Raw genomic sequence first — 20,064 nt, 5'->3', positions numbered from 1 at the left:
TGCTTCCAGCTGTCAAAATGCATTGAAGATATGCCAAATATATTTCAAAACACTTTCTGTAATTTGAAGACATCTCAAGTAATTTTTACTGCCAAAATCTTTACTTCATCTTTTTCCTAAAGCTGTAGGATGTCATTTTATTTAGGTCCCTCACATCATTTTTCTTTCCCCACCAAAAAAAAAAAAAAAAAAAAAAAAAACCACAAAAAAAAACCAAGAAAAAAAAACACCGAAACAAACCAACAATCCATAGAAACCAGACAGATAATAAAATTTGCCCAGTTTAGGTGTTGAGGCTGGGCTTTAGGGGTCAGGACTCAAGAATATGGCTTTGCCACAGATTTTCCATGTAGCCCTGGTTGTGTTGAAAGTTCTCTGCTCTGAGTCCATTCAAGAAAAATAGTACTCCCAAACTGAGTATGGAAGATAGAACTCAAATATATTCAATATCTTCTTAGCCCTTGGAACACTGAGCCTGCCTGAATAGACTTTGTAGTACGATGCCATGCACAGATCAATAAATATTTCCATTGGAAGAGTGAGTTCATATTCTGTGCTGTCAAATAAAAAGTGGTAACCCAGGCTGAGGATCACCTGGATGGCTCATTTTGGCAGGTGCTTCCTTGTACTGGGACTCCTACTGTATTAAACATTTGCATTCTGCTTTATCTTCAAAATGCTTTAGAAACACTTCAGTATCAATCATCTTCATAGATTTATAAAGATAGGTAGCATTAATACCTATCAATAGATGGGAGAATTTTTTCTTGAGACTCTGTAGTCTCAAGGCTATTTTTAGCTTTGGGTCTATACTCAAAGCACAGAGCTTAGAAATCTCAAATAGTGTCTTTTTTCTCTGTGGTTGAACAAAGCATTGGCAGAACTGTCTGTCTTTGCAGCACTGGAACCTTTCAGGGGGTTGAGTGTTCAATACATACATGGTGCTAACACATCAAATGCATTCATTAAGACCACGATTCTTATCACATCAACAGCTGAGGAGAGATTTATGGAGATATATTTTCTATAATTTACTGGTGTATACAGAGCTATTACTCTTTGTTGAAGAAACTTTGTAGAACTTCATGTCAATATTTTTTGCAGGACTGTAACTTGAAACGCCGTTATAAGCAAGGTGCTTCCAAGTGAAGCCACAACCAGCTGAAAGCCATAGCTCTTTCTTATTAACAATATACTCCAACTTCTATTAAAATCAATGAAAAGATCTTTCTGACTCTGGCAGGTACAGGATTGCTCAATAAAATGTTGAAAACACCCACAGGTTATTGTTGTTCAGTCCATAAAAAAGTCAGCCAAAACCTTACTATTTTTCACAATGTAATGTGTGTACATGTGCTTCAATTCTTTTGAAACCACCAGGGGATCCTGGTTGTTCAATAGACTGTTCACTGGAGTCAAACATTGGCAAAAAACCTGGTGGGCTCAAGAGCTTTTACTAACAACCTTTTGTTCATACCTGCTAAGCCATTTAAATTCCATACGAAGAGCATGTCTAAGATCTCTCTGTTAAATTGTAAGGAAATGTCAAAGAACCCAAAATGTAGCTCCTGAAAAGGTAAAGGAAAGCTCAAAATAAAATGACAGGGCACTAAAATGTTCCAAGATTTTAGAGCCAGGAGCCACCACAATTCACAAGGGTGACCACCTGCTTTGTGAAGGGGTTAGGATTTTCATCACAATAATTTTTATACCAAGTGCAAAAACTTGGAGCAGAGGAGGCTTGCATTTTTAGAAAGGCAGATTTTATCTCTATCTGTGGACTTCAACTGATGATAAAGCAGTATAAAATTCTGTGGGTAATGATCCTTGCTTTTTAACATGGCTCTTAATTTTAATTTTCAGCAAAATCTGCCTCTGCAGATTTGAAAAGTCCTCTACCCGAATTGACTCATCTTAGGGGGAGTGTGAGCTGCCACTGTCAATGGAAGAAAGAATGTTAAAAAAAAAAAAAGAAAAAAAAGAAAAAAAAAAGAAAAAACAACTTTCTGGTGTCAGTGAATTATTCTGAACAATGAGAGCTTTAGATTTTCAGGAAAAGTTAGAAGTAATTGTTGCAGGTGCTAGAGGATAAGTAAGCTAAATGTTAGGCCAAAAAAGTTAGGTTTCTTTGGATAGAATTATTTCAGTGCTATGAGCTGATTGCCTTTGGCTTTACTGGGCAATAAATCCTATCCACCCATACATACTGAAGGGGCAGAAAAAGCTTTTACACAAAGACCCACCTATCATGTTGTAACTTGTGTTGGTTCCAACAGTTCATGTTTCAGCCAATTCAGCCTCTCTCTCTCTGTGAATAATCTATGTGTGCCATTGCAGAGATTAGATTTTTTTCTCACGTTGGGGACAGTTTGCTCAAGCTGAGACCATCATCTTACATCACACAGGCCATTGGCAGGGCACAGCTCTCAGTTCAGTGTTGAGCTTCTTGGGTGGGTTGCATGAAATCTGATTGATCTTACCATAAGCACTGTGGGTTAGCAGAGGAAGACCACAGCTCCTGAAACTCTCTGCAGCTTCTTTTAATGCTCAGTTCACCTCTGGAACAGTTAAATATTATACTGTTCTCCTGACTTAGGTATTGAGACAGTAGATTCCTATAAATGAAGGGTAACAATATAGCTAACTACCCATAGAAATAGATGACCTGTCTCCCTTTCTTTGTCAGAATTATTCTAGATGGTATCATGGAGTCCTTTATTTATTCAAGGCTTAAACATTCCAGGAGTCCACTGTTCCCTTGGGAGATTATTTCACAGCTCAATGCAACTGTGTCAGGAAGGATTCCTTACAGCTTGGTCTGACTCTGTTTTTTATAAAGTCAGACTATTGTAATGACAGGAGGAGTGTCCACCTTTTTCCTGTTTTTTGCCAGGACAGGGTTCATTTTTTTAAAGCAGCCAATAAGGGCCATGGCTAGGACACTGGGGTCTTTCTGTAATTCCTCACATCATTTCCAGGGGAAGGCAAAAGGGACCCCTGCTTCAAAGGAGAAGGGGTTCCTTCTGGTCAAAAAAAATCATGGCATCTGGTATTGTTTATTGTCTCAGGCTCTGTGGTGAGAATTTTTACATGTGAATCACTCTCTCTTTTGTGTACTTTTATTATTAATTTTGTTGTTGTTACTGTTCATTTTCTTATCTCGTTGTTTCCACTATATTGTTCTTATCTCAGCCTAAGAACTTTGTCTTTTTTACCACCAACTGGAGAGCAGGTAGGGGAAGCATCACATGGGGTTTTTTATTGGGAATACTAAATTGAAGAATATAATTCCTAAACCATGACAACCTTACACTGAAAAAAACTATGCAAGTGTATTGAATTTCCTGCAGTGTCTTGAATTTGATTCAAAAGATAGTGCCACCATTCCGTATGAACCTCACTCACTCGCGCGGTCTCCCAGGTCCTGACTGTTCTGAGTTTCTCTAAAGCACTTTCCTCTTTGAAATTACTGTTCGGTCAGCTATATCAAACATATTTCCCTTATGTTTATAAGTTCAACAAATGGTGCATATATTCCTGTAGACATAATGCTTGGTTTCAAATTTACGGGATTGTTTTAAAGTTTCCATTTTAAAGTTTTAACCAGCTCAATAAATGGCCACATTTATCTAACAAATGGGCTGAGTTCAAAAAATAATACAAATCTTCACAGGTTTAGAAATTATTTTCTTTTGAAACATTTTGGAACATTTTACTGACTCTCTGGAAAACAATAATTAAACTCACCAGCAAGCTAGAAAAATATTCCTGGATGTAGCTTTCGGACATCTGTGTTTTGTCTATGCGTCCATCCTTCTGAATTTTTCTGTCCCATTCCTCTACACTGGTCCTTGGCCACCCCCTTGGGGAATAAGCAGGGTTTTTCGACCTGGGGAAACATGGGTCCCTGTTTGTATGCACCTTCCAGAGCAGCTGGAGCTGCCAACACCGTGGCTGCATGAGGACTCACGGTCACTTTGGATGTTGTGGGTTTGGCCGTGCAGCCTGACCTTCACCCCATCGCTGGCAGTGGGGGATGGAGTGGCCAAGCTGACTGTGCCTGCGGGTTCCCACAGGGCAGAGGTAACACTGAGGTCCTGGCAGGCTCTTTGTGAAGAATGTCACAGCTTAGAACTGAAGCAGGGGTAAGGAGAGGTTTGTGATCTCAACATGTTCTTTTCGTATGGGAAGAATGAGGTCAGGCATTGCCTCCTCTCGGTATAGTATACATACATTTTTTTCAGCAGCTTGTCCTAATCTTCAAAATTGAAACTTGGACAAAACAAAAGCAATTTTTCTTAGTCAATATCCTTTTAAGAATTTAGTTTGCAATTATGAACACCTTCCCAAAGGATCCCTTGTTACCAGCAGTCCATGATGACAATCTGATGATCTCTCACTCCGAGATCAAGGATGGTTTGGAGACAGCAAATTATTTTTGCACTTGGCCTTAGGTATCAAACTGGAAAATCTCCTGCATTTGGAAGAACACGTCAGTGACTCTCATTTACCAGTCTCTGTGTTAGAAGAGGGAACTCTTCTGATAAAAAAATGACCAGTGGGTAGCATTCCTGATTTAAATTGCAATTTCAAACAGGTGCATTTCTAGTTCCTTCCTTGCAGCTAAGATGGTTGATTTTGTTAGGTTATGTGATGAAGGCTGGCTTCTGCACACACTCACACAGAAGCACAGAAGAATAACAGTGGATAGAGGAACTCCAAAGATATTTCCAGGGTATTCCCAGGCACTTTACAGAGGCTCTGAGCCTGCAGAGCTGCTTGCACATCCCAGCGGCAGCAGGATCAGAGCCCACTGGGTGGACTGGGCCTAAGTTCAGCTGCTGGAGGGATCCCCACTTCATAAATGCATATGTGTGTATTTCCCACTAATACATCAATCAGACAGAAAGGGGAACAGGATGAGACCATTGGGGCTTGCTGCGGTTTGTCTGGCAGTGTATTTATGTGTATGGGCTCTGTATATGTCTGTCTGTCTGTGCCCATTGGAAACTCATGCTGCTTGTTGGCCATGGGAGCAGAGCTGCAGTTGCCTTCTGCTGTTGGGCTGCTGGATTCAGCAACATAAACCAGGTTTTGTTCTGAATTTTTCTTGTGTGAAATCCATGTCTATTAGTGCATTTACTTTGCTGGATTCAAGCAATTTCAAAAACATTTATTAATTTGTGTGCGTTTGCCATCCATGTTAAATGTTCTTTTGTGGCGTTATTCCTGGCAGTCTTACTAAAGTGAAGAGCCAAATACAAGTGAATTGAGCTACTATAGAAATGGCCTTAGGGGCTCTTTATCCATTGATCAAAACAATTTGTACAGGTAAAGCCCAGCTGCTGGCGCAATACCTGACAGCCTTGGGAGCAAGAAAGTTGGCCTTGAATTGCAAGAGTTGCACACAAAATCTTAAAAATACAAAGATGTCCCACTGAAATAACTGAAACCACTCGCACATTTCGCTGCTTTGTGCTTGTAAGAACCAGCTTTTTACCATATGGGTCTTTTGATTACCACTGAATACATCTAATTTCTCCACCTCTCTATCAAATTACTGTATTTGCATAATTTCAAATATGTTTCCTTGGGAGGGAGAGCAGATTATGTATTGTATTAAAATAGTTGATGAGTTGTTGGCTGTGCATGTTCTCTAGGTTGGCTTTTACTCCTACATTCAAAGCCCAGTTACTCCTCTTCCCTGCAGCACCTGCAGCACTAATGACCAGCAATAGTGAGTTCTGCACCTGGAGATTCCCCACTTCACAACCTCTAGAAAAATATGTGTTAAGACTAAGTTAACAAACTTTTCAGACTCTGTAGGTAGCCCAGCACCTAAAAGCCAGTGCATCCCCCTTAAGAATTTGAGAGTTTTAATTGTAAAAACTTTTAAATATGTGAATAATAGTGTCTCCTGCAAAAATTATATACAGAGGAAATAAAGCTAGCAAGCTTTTTGAAAATAAATGGTTGATTATCTTGCTCACTGTCTTGTCACAATGCCATGCTTTCTACTTTTTCTGACCCCTCAGGGAGACAGGAGAGCAGTGCAAAGAAACATGAAATCGCAGTTACATCCATTTCCCTCATGATCTGAGTCTGCTGCTCATTCACTATGGCCTTGTTCTTCAGAAGAGTCCTACTGAAACAACAGTGCTTGATCAAGCTCAGATTGGCAGAGCTGGGATCAGTGCTGGGGGTTGTCACCAGTGCAGTCTGATTTTCACCTGGTACTGTCTCTTAAAATTCTTTTCCAGCTGAAGCAACTCAAAATCAAATTCCCACAAATCATTGGTGGCACAAGAAAATGTTGCCTGTTTTGCATAACAATATTGTATTTAAATGTCCATTTAGAGGATGAAGTAATTAGTATTCTATTTGTACATCTTAAATCCAGATAAAATATTTAGGACAGCAGAGTGCTTCATCTCTGTTCTTGAAGGGCTATTTGTGGTTTTGAAGTGAACAAACACCAAACTATTTTGCTGTGTTCCAAGAGGGGGAAAAAAACCCAAAAAACAACAAAACAACACCACCACACCCAGATTGTGGGGTTTTTTCCCCACTCTAGGCAGGGCTGATGTTCAGTGTCTTCTTTTCACTGGGTCAATAACTATCACTGATGAAATTTTGTACCAGATCTCCCTTTCCCCTTTGGAGCCCAGTACCCACAGCAACCTCCCACATCTCCCAGCCTGGCACAGACCCTTGGTGGATGTGGGTGCCAGAACCAGCTGATGGGACCACCAGCTGCCTCACCCTGCTCCAGCTGCACCTATGGGAGGAAGCAGCCACAGAGGGAAGGAAGCAGAAGTTCCTCCCCATGCCACTCCTCCCCTCTGCTGTGGAGCTTCCGAGCACAGCATGCACCAGGCTGAGAGTGTTGCTGCCTTGAGAGCTTCTCACTGGTGTTTACGTGCCAAACCCACATGCTGCAGTGCTGCGGACCATGGCCTCTACCCTGCAGAAGTTCATTCATTCTCTGGACCTCAGAGCCCTTCCCAGGGTCCTCCAAATCCAGTCAGGCATCTATTGTCAAGGTGAGCATCAAATATTTTCTGGCAGGGCTTTACAAGCCTGTATTTGACATCAGGTCCCTCTTCAGACTGGAGTGTAGAATGGGGGGAGGCATAGAAAGGATGCTCATGGAGTTGTCTCCTAGAAGTTTCCCACAGCTGAGTGTTTTATCAAAGGCTTTGGAAATGCCTTTGGTGCAGCGTGCACTTGGTCTTCTCACTGGCAGTGAAAAAGAAACTAGTTAGTCCTTATCATATCCTGGAAAGAGTACTGGACTAAGACATGAATTTGCTTTGCACTAACACAGAGCCATCAATCCAGCAACTGCAAATCACCTCACAGAGGTTAATTTATTTAACTCCTCTTGGACTTCTGGGGTTGCTGTGGAGAAGTCTCTTCTGTCTCAGAAATAAAGAACCAGGGAGTCTGGAAAGTGACCATGAAGGACCATAAGATTTTCCTGAAATTCTATCCTGTATTTGGGGGGCACTTCAAGTGTGCAACCATGCAAAGGAGTTGGTATGAGCTGGACAGGAGAAGCACAGGGGTAATATTTTACTGGGTTTTCCTGCTGCAGATCTATTGTTATGATGTTTTTAGTGCTCTGCTTGTGCACAAAGCACACTCGAAAGGTTGTGTCGAAGAGACTCGCATTAGTGGGAAAAATCTGCTCTTGGTTTGGGCATGGACTTAGTCCAATGACAGTGAAGATATCATGTCAAGCCCATGTATCAGTCTAGAAAAAGTTACTTCCATGCCACTGAGAGGGAAAAACTCAGGTTCAACTGATAAAACAGAAAGGGTTTCGTGAAATGAACTGAAGTCTGCTTCAGCTTCAGCCAAACACCCGCTTTGGGATCCACAACATCTATCTTTACATCAATCTAAGTATTTCCATGCTGCACCACAGAAGGAGAGAGGAGGTGGCCAGAGCCTGTTTGGCAATCAGCAGCTGTGGCCAGAGTAGGTGATTTTTCCCTCCATGACAACAGCCTCTTTGGGCAGAAAGGAAATGGGAAAGGGCATACTGAATTTGTGATGGTAGAGTACTGCCCATGTGCTCCTGATTGCTCATCCTGGCTGCCCTGGAAACTACCTATGAATAATAACTGATATATAGAAAAAGTGTTCTGGGAAATAAACTCAGCTAAAATAACAAGAAACTTTTGAAAATACTGTTATTCTGAACTTTGCTATGTGGCCTGTTCAAGTTTTATCTTTTAAACTATACATATATACACACATGTATATATACAAAATGCTATGATAAAATGATGGTAGCCCAGCTGTCTGCAGGTTTCTGAGTTCATGCAGTCTGCATCCTAATGATCATGAATGGTAAAACTTATACCAGTACATTTTTGTAGCGAGAGTATTTAAGTTGGTGATTCTCTATGCAGTCTAAACCCTTTAATTTTCCTGAGGAGAAAAACACTGGTGAGTAAGCACACAGACCACTCTGCAGCAATTCCTCACATGTGAAAGAGAAATCTATTAGCTGTTGATTAGCCTTGGGAGGAGTTGGTATGGGCTCCTGAGAATATTAGCACTAAAAAGTGATAGCCCTTGTAGTGCTCCAGTGCTTTTTTGGCCTTCAGCAACACTACCTCTTCCTGTCCTCTGCTCCTGGTGGCTTCTCAGCTGTTCTCATACGTGTCCCCCCAGCGCAGCAGCTGCAGCACCGACAGCCATGCATGAGTCTCTTGTTTATACAACAAGCAAGACTGATCTATTCTGCTTGGCTTCTTGCCCTCACAGCCATCATATCCCAAAAAAATACTTGCAAGTACCTAGGAACACTGATGTCCTGTAGTAGTCTTCTGTGTGTTCCTCTTCTTCCCTGTTTCAGAGGAAGATTGAGATGCTCAGGACACTTGGTGCCTGACAGGTTTGCAGGATCTAGGGCTACAAAAGGTCTTCTCAGGCCAGGCCCTCAGTCCCTTTCTCTCCCTTCTTCCCTGAGCTCTCTGTCTGTGTCAGATCTTGCCTGAATATTTTCCTTCCTTCTGTACCTGGCAGCTGGGGTGAACACATTGTTCTGTGATTGCATTATGATTTATGTCACATTTTCTGTTGAAAGACTAGTACTTCAAAGAGAGTCTGGAGTAACTCCTGTTATATTGCTAAACAGGAGAACGGGCCACTTTGAGCACTTCAAGTGTCCATTAGGACAACCACTCTTTAGTCCTTCCTCAGGCAGATCCCTCTGCCCCTGCACCAACCTTTTTGATCTCTCTGACCCCATGCAGTCCACCAGCAATCACGGTGTGGGTAATGGCAGGTCTGTTGGCAGGGAACGTGGGTTTATTGCTCTGGCTGCTGGGACCAAATCTGAGCATTTGTGCACTGATTGTAATAGCTCCCAAATGGCTACACAGGCAGCCCACTCAGCTAAGTGCTTTTGTGGAAGGGGACTTCATAGGAATCTGTAACCATTCTCAGCACAACCTGCAGATAGTAAGGGAGAAGATCAATTATTAAAGCATTACACGTGATCGTTTGAAACTTATCAATCACCAGGGGTACTTAATTTTCCTGTGTAAGAATTCTAAATAGGAAGAATTTTTATATATGTAAATATTAATGTATATTTCCCCCTTCAGAACCCCCCTCAAAAAGGGCAAGTTTTCTTAACATAGCATAGGCAGGTACATAGAATGGCTAATGGAGTAAATGATGGTCTATTACATCCATTAGAGCTGTCACCTCAAAGCTGTGGCAGCCAACCAAAGAAGGCTACAGCAAGATACTTGATAATAAGACAACACGGTGTAATTGATTCACTGCTCTTCTCTGGTGCTCTGTGTGCTGTAGAGATGAAACTCTCCATTTACTCTATTGGAAGTAGCATTTTCCACACACTGCACTTAGGTCTAATGATTTTATAAATATAGGACTTGCAAACTAGCCTTACAGCTCCTGACAGATTTTCAGTACCTCTGGAAGCATAAGGAAAGTTTAATGCTCTGTGAGGATGAATGTTTTCCATGTGGTGAGGTATTTTTATTAGAAGCTGCAAAGTCAAGCTCCAGGGAGAGAGTGGGAATTTACTTGCCTTTGGCAAGGTAACATCTCTGAAAGAATCCATTCTGCTTTTTTATACATATTACACCAAATACAATCTAGGTCTCTCCTTTCAGACCCAAGTCTGCCTGCTACTGTTCCCAGTGGAGAGCAAGTAGAAAACATATGCTGTGTGCACTCATTCTACCATTAGTCTCTCTACTGGCCTATAAAAAAATTATGTTTCTGCTGATACTACTGGAATGTGATGTATTTAACTGTAGTTCCCCAAACTGCAAATGGACACAACTTTATAGACCCTGCTTCCACATGGAATACTTTCAGCTAGAAAAGCTCTGGGCAACTGAACTTTTGCTGTTGGTAGTGAATACTATGTTTAAGACACTTTTCTCAGGAAGTTCTGTTGCTTTTTACCTCTCTGTTCTGGGCATGAAGAAGAGGAAAGCATTTTCCTTGAATTATATCAGAGATTTGAATGCTACACTTGGACTTTGGGTTGGTTGAAGCCTTACCAATTTGCCTCTAGGCAGAACAGTCAAGGGTGGAGACTCTTGTTCACACTTCCATGTTTCTATTCTGCTTTGGCTCCAGCTGTGTGGGGCTGCACAGTCAGAGACCCAACCTGCAGCCATGTCCTACCCCTGTCTGCCACTTTCTAGAGTCAGAAATGTGGGATGTTAGTAAGAGCCCTGAGTTCTTCCAAAATGCTTTTCATCATCATCAAAAGTCCATCCAGAAGCAGAGAAACTACTGTCATCCCTGGTTTGAAAACAGAAACACAGATGAAAGGAGATGGTAGTTCTGCAAATGCCAGGGATGCCTGTCAGGGCAGTTGCTCTGGACTCTGCAGTTGTAATGTCCTTGCTACAGAAACTGGACTGCACTGTTGAATCTCTGAAGGGAATAGGAAGGAAGATTATAAAATGAAAGCAAGTCTGCCAGATACAGATAACTTGGTAATCAGCACTGATTAGAAAGGAACTACGGTGCAGACTGAAGTACATGATAATTTAATAGCTCATTAAAATAGGTTTTTAAAAAATTAAATTGCTGAAACTCCATTGGGAACTCAAAAAAATCAAATATCTTTCTTTGAACATTTTAGTAAATATTGATACTTAGTGAGGTAAGTACTGTCTGACCACTGATTTTTACAGATAGCAGGCAAGTGTAGGCTTTCATTTTTATGTTGCAAAAATTCTGTCTATTTTAATACTAATATAATTATTTTATTGGTAGTTGAATTTAATATTTTGCAGGCTTAATTTAACCAGTGGCAAAACAGTAAAAAGTGCCAATTTTAATTGTGAAAAATGAAGAACCTCTCAAGGCACCTCTTCTGTTGATGTTTGTTGTCATTAGCCTACCCACAGTCTTCTTATGCTTGCCCCACCTAAACACATGCATCGTTAATGGTATTCCCCCATTTCTTCAGGGGTTGAAACTTGCCAGAGTGTGGGGAGAGTTTGTAGCTCTGCTCTGCAGTTCAGTTATTTGAAAACAGCATGTGTGTTGTGTAAATTGCAGTTCCAGGACATACCCTCTTTTACAACAGGCCTGTGAAACACATCAGGAAACTCTGAGCTCCTTCTCTGAGGAGAAGAGAACTCCAAGCCAGCAGTCTCCATCTCTGCAGCCTGGGTATGCAGGGAGGCAGTGTGCTGTAGCTGTGGTACTCCAGCCTCTGGGATTCAGGAAAGTGCTGGATCTGTGCAGGGAGGACATACTGGGAAGAGGCAACTGTAGGGTCACAAGTATATCCTTGGTTAATGTCCTTCCAGACTTAAGGGATCTAAAGATTCTTAGAATTGGCAGGTTGGGATTCCTCCTCTGGGCTGATGTTTGGTGCTCTCTGACAGCTGCACCAAACATATGAGGATTGCTGAGAGACAATGCCAAACAAAACCCTTGGGTGAATAGATCCATTTCAAAACTCATTTTGGTCAACTCTAAACAACGTGACTCACGGTTCCGCTTGCTGGCTGCGAATCCACATTTGCTCGCTGTCTCTGCAGTTTTGGTTTCACTCTCTCTGCTTCTGTGACTGGAAAATGGCATCTTTCCAGCATGCATTTCTGCAAGCATTTCAGGGAAGTGATGGGCTCTGCTGATCATCAACAGAGTTCGAAACAGTTTTTAACCCTGTTATTGCAGCTAGGCAAGCTGCATGCAAAAGGAATCCTTATCTATCCAAACTCAGCTGCCCTGAGTCCTAATTTAGACAAGAAATGTCTCTCAACACTAACATTTCAAAAATTATCACGTAAGGTACAACTATTTCACTGTTTCTAAGCCAACCTAGAGAGAACAAATCCTTCTCCCCTGCCAAGTATGATAAGCCAATGAGTTGATGAAGGCTAGGATATGGAGTCTATAATATGTATGGATAAAACAAGCAAACTGCCTCTTCAGAATTAATAAAACTACTTTTTCTTACAAAAAGCAACAAATAATTTAAACAGAGGCTGAACATAAGACAGCTTTGATGAAGTTAATTAGGGCTGTATTTCTTAGAGGTGAAATATCATTAAAAATTATTATCATTCTCCTCATTACTGGGTGGATTCTCAGAGGAGTGCATGCCAAGGGAGAACTGCTTGTGAAATTGGTGGAACTTGTGGTACAGTGCTTTCACTTACTAATTTGTGTCTTTTTTTTTTTTTAAGCTAGAGAAGATTTTTTAAAGATAGATAAACATATCAGAAAGTGCAAGAGTGGTTTCCTGTGAATACAGTTTCTTCTGTTCCTCTTGATTGATCAAGTAGGAGTAAGAGCCTTAAGTATAGCCAGAGTAGTTTGGATTCTTTTTTGTGGTCATTAGTTGGAGCATATTGGTAAATTTTCTCTATTGATACAAACCACTGAAACTCTCCTGCCCTTGTTCAAGCTGCTTCAAATGCCTGTTTTATTCTAAACAAGAAAGAAAGAAAGTGTTCTTCAGTGGATGTGAGAACAAACCCTGACTTTTTTGGGTCAAATATTGCTCATTTTATTCATACTGCTGCCCTCAATGGAATGACTCATCCAGACACAGTGAGAAAAATATGACCCTGGGTAGCTGGCACTCAGGGTGGAGCTGATTTGAGGATCTCCTCTGAGGGGATTTTCTTTCTATGACCTTGAGTTTTGGGCCTCCCCGTGGATGGCACAGAAGGCAGGAAGAATGCCCAAATTGCCTGGTTTGTCTCAATGCAGGGGTCAACTCCTTGTCCTGTCTTGCTGAAGCTCCCTCTATGTGTTGGTGTCCTATAGCAGAGAGCTCCCCAGCTGTCATTGCACTCGGGCTCCAGGGATGTGAGGAGGAGGAGGTCTGCAGCAGGAGGGGCCCTGTTTCCCTTCCCACAAACCCATAAAAAACCTGTCAAAGTACTAAGATAATTTTCACAAACTCAGGCTCTGGAAAGAATAAGGGACAACCATGTTAAATTGCATAGGAGGGAAGATCCTGGGGTAAACATCCCATGATTCACAAGTCCATGACTACACAATGTTTCTGAGCTACAGGCCTTTTGTGACAAAACTTTTTCTTCAAGTACCTGGTGATGTGTTCATGAAGGAACATGGGATTTGTCCAGGTCCACTGTTTCTGGTTAGGTCCCTTGGACACACAGAAGTGACACAAGGAGCATCATGCTCTGATCTCAGTAGGGGAAAATGCTTAAACATGTTTCCAGTTCTGGACTGCACCTGTGAAGTGCTCAACACTCTGATCTGATCCTGCAACTCAGTTTGAGCAGCCTTCCTAAACCTCATCCAAAAAATGTAGTTTTCTGTTGAACCTATATGTGAATAAACATATTAAATTCAAATTAATTAATTCTGTAAAGAAAATTAATAAATCTAAATAAATCATGACCAGCTATAACAGTGACTAATGCTGTTCAAAATCAGGTTTGGGCATTGTCTTCAATGAAGTAGTAATTCTGACTCATTTGGGTAAACCCAAATAAAAGGTCAAATTGGGAGCTGTGGTTTTAATTTCTCTTTCCATTATAGTGGGTGCTGCATGCATAAAGCTCGGCTGCCACATGCAGTGTGTGAGCCTCTAGATAGATGAGAATCAGAAGAATGCATTTTTTAAAAAAATGTGGCCATAAACTTATCAGGTAAGTAATAAATCAGAAACCTCAGAAGTAATTTCTTTTTAAAGTCCATTATGATTGAAGTGGCTTAAAGCACTTGACATTTAAAGTTTGACTTTATATGGCAAAAGATAAGTCTTAATGGCTTTTGTTTTTTGATGGTTTCGCGCAGGCAAAAACCAGGCCCTTCACAGACTAAGTAGGTATGATCTAGGTAAGATGCATCTTTGCATAGTCTCTTTTGGAAGATTAGTGTCCCAAACTGATCTAACCTAAAGATTTTTGTTGCTTAGGACATGTTAAAGAGAGAAGGGGTTTTTGAAAGCCCAATAAGTTGCTCTGTCATTTGACAAAGGATCTTCCACTCAAATTCACACTGCCTTCATGACCACTGTTATCCTCGGGCATCGGGAGCACTGTGTGGGCACTGGGGAGCTGGGCTCACCTGCCCTCAGTGAGGGCACCTTCTGGGGTTAGGAAGGGAGGGATGGATAAAAGTCATTCCAGTGTTTTATCCTGCTTGCAGCCACTCTCACAGCCTGGGGTTAGAGAAAGAAGCTGGGGTATGCTTCCTTCTTTGTTTATCACTGTGCATGATTTCCAGCCTCTTCCCTACAAGGCACTGGATTATTTGAGTTTAGTGGGGAAAATTCAGCAGACTGCTGAGCACCTTTTGTGTTCAGGAGATATTTGACTGGAATAAAAGGCTACCTAATGCCTCCCCATCAGAAATTGTTTGCTTTTCCTTCTGCTTAATCAAAGTATAAAATGATTTAAATGATTAAGCAAAACTCTCCTCCTTAAAACTTTAAAATAGATCTCTTTTCTTGCCATAGAGCATAAACTCTGAACAATTGGCCAGCCCTCAAATAATGCCCATAAAGAATGATACTTTTTTTTATCGACACCAATTATAGATCCATTATGCCCTTCATATTACTTTGAGAGCCTGCAGAAGCCTTAATAAAAATGTGATTTCAGCTGAGCTATGTTGTAGGGGAGAATGGGCTATTGTAATTCCGGCTGAATGGCTGCACCAGGGCATGGAGCCTTTAGAACCTTTTCACCAGCCCCTGAAACAGAGTCACCTCTGATAGTGAAGACAGCACCCATATGGGCAGCTGATGACAACTTAATAGTGGAGAAAAGAGCACTGGGAAAAGGACATTGGGACAAAGTTCTACTCTTTCAGGAGATGTAGGGGGATCTGTCATCTCCCCACTAAGCAGCCAGGCTCCTGGTTCTTTGGATCTCCTTTCAAAGACTGCTCAGCCTGCCAGCTGCAATGAATTCCGTGAGTGTTACTGAGACATGAAAGAGAAAATATTTTCCTTCAAAGATTCAAACTCATGGGACTAGGCAGCCAATGCCTAGTGTTTGGCCTCCAAAGTGATTTGGTTTTGTTGGGAAAAAAGCTTGGTCTTTGTTTAAAAAAAAAAGAAATAAAAAGGAGGGGGATACTTGGAAGAGCTTAGCAGCACCCTGTGTCAGACGGGTTGTGAGACTGGGAGTCAGCCAGCCTGGGCTTGGGCTTCACTGCTGCTGAATAACCCTCTGTGCCACCTTAGTCAAGTCTTTTGTCTCGTCTGCACCGCTCTCCCTGGCCCTCCATGCTGAACTGCCCGGGGGCGTTTGGCAGAAAGGAGCTGCATCCCAGTGATGTATCGCTGCTGTTTACTCCCGGCCCTGACTGGGAGCCGCTTCCATCAGCGTCAGTGAGGCATTCACTCCAAGAGCAGTCACCAACAGAGCTCCAAGCTGCTGGGAAGAAAAAGGGACATATTACTGAGATATTTTATTGTTTCACCTTGTATTATAAAATATTTATCTCAGTGGTACTGTCAGATGCCCTGACATTAAGAATGATATCCTCCATCTCAGGCATTCACTGTATTTATATTTTATATTGCTGTTTTTGATACAAAAGTGTTCTTCTTGTACCTATAATGAGAAATAAATCAAATAAAGGGCTTATGTTAGGGAGGATGGTGGTGTGGCTGCTTAACATTTTAGGAAAGATGGAGGGAAAAGATACTGAACCGATTGTGACGCTTGCTTTGATCTGATCACGGTGGTTGATAACAGATTGTCGAACTAGAGATGAGCTTATGAAAGGATATAAATGTGGTTTTTATTGAACAAAGTAACATTTCAGAAAAGGTTCTTTCAAAGGCAACAAGCTCTTTAACTACAGCCTTCAGGGGCATTGTTTGATCACTGTAAATAAGATGCTTTATTCTGGGTTCTGCTAAAATGTTGGTTTGGGGGGTTTTTTTGCATTATATTGCCTACATCTTTCTCAAATCAAAACATTCTGTTCTCAAGGTTATTTGATTTACATTTTCAAAGAGTTACATTTTCTTTGTGACTTGAGTGGGAAAAACAAAGTTATTGTTGAGCAACAACAAATAAATGTTAAAAAGTGCATTTTAATTAAAATTTTATTTTTCAATATATTGTGTGAGGGGGTCCACATTACATAGCTGAAGTAAAATCTCTCAGGGTCACATTGTTGCAAAGTGGGAATTTTCAAAATGTTTTAAGATTAATTATCATGGTTTCTAAAGGAAAAAGTACTTTTATTATCCTTTTTGAAAGCTATGCGCTTTCCCTGGCTCCCTTTTACCAGCGCAAATATTTGCTGCAAGTGCCTAGGTAACATTTTTCTTGTCTGAATGTAATCTTCATTTATTATTCCAGGCAAACTGCCAAGCAAGGGCTAAAATCAGGGCCAAAGCAATCTAGTTGCAGACAAATATGTAATTAAAATCAATACTGCATGTGCAAATGTAACCCCAAAAATGTGACTGGCAGATTTTATTTTTTTTTTCTAAATCCTAGTATTGATAAAAATGAGCCTTCTGCAATCATGGTCTCAGACAGTTAGCAATCACCCACCCAACCTCTCATCCTTATAATATTTCAACCTCTTGGCCTATTTCAAATAAATCTAGTAATACATGTTTTACTATTGATAAGCTGTTGAAAGTTGGTCTCTGATATCTTAGATGGAAAATGTGGTGGCATACCTCCATCATTCCATTATTATATGATCTATCTATCCAACTTCTCCTCTGCAAAAGAAAATTACTATCCTGTGGTCCTTACTGGTGGTATTGCAAAGCATTTTGTTTGCCAGTGGATTATGCACCCATGTTCATTTCTTTGATGGCAGGACAATGACCTCCCTTGATTTTAATTTTCTTGGGGGGTTTTGTGGAATCACTATGTGGCAGATATAGACTGAAATGGTCATTAAATATTCTTCAATAACAGTTTTTAAAGAGCTTTAGCCCCTTAACTGCCTCATTTAGTAGATGAGGGAAAGGCTGTGGATGTTGCCTACTCAGATCTCAGGAAAACCTTTAGCACAGTCTCCCACAGCATTCTCTTGGGAAAAGTGGCAGCCCGCTGCTTGGACAAGTGTACTCATCACTGGATATAAAACTGGCTGGACAGCCAAGGTCAGAGAGTGGTAGTGAAACTATGACAGGAAAGACATTGAGGTTCTGGACCTTGCCCAGAGAAGTAAAAAGGAGCTGCTGAAGGGAATTGAACAGAAATCTTATAAGGAGCAGCTGAGGGAGCTGTGGAATTTAAGCCTGGAAAAAACAAGGCTGAGGAGATCTTATCCCTCTCTAAAACTACCAAAAAGGAGGCTGTGGTGAGGTGAGGGTTATTCTCTTCCCCCAGGCAACCAGTGACATAACAAGGGAAAATGGCCCCAAGTTGTGCCAGGGGAGGCTCATCTCAAATATTGGGAAAAAAATGTTCACTGAAAGAGTGAACTGGAGAGAAGCACTGGGACAGGCTGCCCAGGGAAATGGTGGAGTCACTATACCTGGAGTATTAAAAATGTGAGTATTAAAATACCTGGAGTACTAAAAAAGTGAGACATGGCACTTCATGATTGGTATTAGCAGCAGCCAGCCTCCTGATGGGAGCTGTAGCAATTTCCACAGAGACAGCTGAGTTAGTCTGTGTTGAATTGCAAAGGGACTGATCAGTGAAAACAACTATGCACTATTTTTACAGTAAGAAAACCAGATTTTCCTTTTTTGTTAGAGAGCAGCAGCTCTCTTGCTCTTCTGCTCAGTACCAGAGCAACATTTCCAAATGTTGAAAGCATGCTTAAACAGCACTTTTCTTCACCTGGCACTGGTTGATATTTGTGTGGCACTGTAATCCAGAATACCTCTGAGTTAGTCATCATCCTGGTGTGCAGCAGGAAGCCCTCTGGGTGAGTTTGGAATCTAAGCACAGCAGAGACCTTAAGCCTGTATAGGGTCCTCAGCAAGGGAAAACAGGGGATTATGTCCCATCCAGCCTGTGAAAAGCATCTTCCAGATGGTTTTTACTTTATTTTTTCAATCAAGATGCATTCTCCAGAGGGTTAAAAATGCACATCTTCTTCAGGGAAACTGAGAATTTTCTGGAGTCCATCTCAATTGTTCAGAGCATTGCACAAGAAACCAATAGGTTTTTCTGGACACGTATTCACCAAAGAGCACACTTACACAGTTGCTCAGCATTACTCTCCATCATTCTCCTGTTGTTTTGTGGTGCTCTATTGAGGTTTTGGGTAGGTTTAGGCTAACACAAGAATAAATTATGTTCAGACTGGGCTCCCAGTGACTTCTCTTGAGGTCTAGGAGATAGTCAAGCACTTGTCATTTGCAGGTGCTGCAGCAGAGTTAATAAATAGATCACAGACTCAGTAAGAGATGCTTATCAGCCTAGGCTGTATTCAGGACTGGAATTGTTCTTGAATGAACACCAGGAAGATCAGTCAGCTAATTGTTGGGTTTTTTTGGTGTGACACTTGGGTGGAAAAAAGAAAAGTAAGCTGGTTTTGGGTTTTTTTTCTCCCCACTATCCTCACCAGCTACAAGGAGAGCTGTAAAGAGTGTTGCTCTTCAAGGAAGGGAGTTCTGCCAGCAATAATAATATTTGAGTACTGGCCTTCTCAATTATTGATTGCACCTATGTAGTCAGAGATCAGGTTTTAAATATTTCTCATTGCCTGATAACATTCTTCTTACCTAGGCTAAAAGAAAAAAGTAAAAAGGCAAAACTTTAAACTGAACAAGATATAACTAAGGGCTTAGAGCAATTGTGCGAAGGAATATCTGTCTTCTCAGAGGAGATAAAGCAAAGGGCAAAATTAACCCTGAGAACCCTTTGGGGAAGGGAAAAAAGGAAATGAGAAAGAAAGTATTTTAAGTAGCTGAACAATATTGATAGGAGAGCAAATAAATACACTCACCAATGCATTGGGAGTGGAAATGAGAACAATGTTTCTCATGACAAGGGAAAAGAAATTTTGAGATGAGATTTCAGAAAGGGCATGTCCACATTGCTTCAGGACCAATCTTGGTTAATTCTTGGGAGGAAATGCACAGAAGAATGGAAGCTAGTATTAAAGTCAACATTTCTGATGTTCTGTGTTCAATGCAATTCTATCTACAAATGGAACACTGTGTTCACTGCATTGCCTTTATATATAGTTAATTGATCCCATGCCCCAAAGCTTCTGCTTATCTCCTGCAGAGACCAGGAGGAATTTTCCTTCTTCATAACTTGACTTTTGAGGCTTTTGGCTTTATTCTTCTCCCTGTACATCTGCTTCTGAAACAGCAAAGGTTGACCACAACTAGAATAGAGAAGGGAGAACTGGTTTTGGCAGGACAAGATACAGTTCCAGGTTTTGCTGAGGAAGTGCTGAAACACTTGGCTGGATTGCTTTGTTCCTTTTCTGAAAGTTCTGAACATGACAGACAGAAAAGGAAATTTTTGCTGCCAGGTCTGAATCAATATGCTCATTTCAACAGGGGACCGGGATTGCCATTGGTAACTTGCCAGTTTTCCAATTTCTAGTATTTTCTTCAGGTCTTTTGTTACCACAGGAACCTCAAATGCTGGTTGCACTTAGATGTCT

At 41.1% G+C, this 20,064-nt stretch overlaps 1 protein-coding gene across 1 annotated transcript in view; it reads left to right on the top strand.

Annotated features, from left to right (window-relative positions):
- The first annotated feature begins 6,937 nt into the window (after positions 1–6,937).
- Positions 6,938–20,064, top strand: part of THEMIS (thymocyte selection associated) — a 70,792-nt gene continuing 57,665 nt past the window's right edge. The window contains exon 1 of the mRNA XM_064708024.1: positions 6,938–7,043. Coding sequence (XP_064564094.1) covers positions 6,953–7,043 — 91 coding nt within the window. The 5' untranslated portion in view covers positions 6,938–6,952. The remainder of the gene's footprint in view (positions 7,044–20,064) is intronic.

This window comes from Zonotrichia leucophrys, chromosome 3, assembly GCF_028769735.1.
Source record: "Zonotrichia leucophrys gambelii isolate GWCS_2022_RI chromosome 3, RI_Zleu_2.0, whole genome shotgun sequence".
Taxonomy (NCBI): Eukaryota; Metazoa; Chordata; class Aves; order Passeriformes; family Passerellidae; genus Zonotrichia; species Zonotrichia leucophrys.
This window is presented reverse-complemented; position numbering and strand designations above follow the sequence as displayed.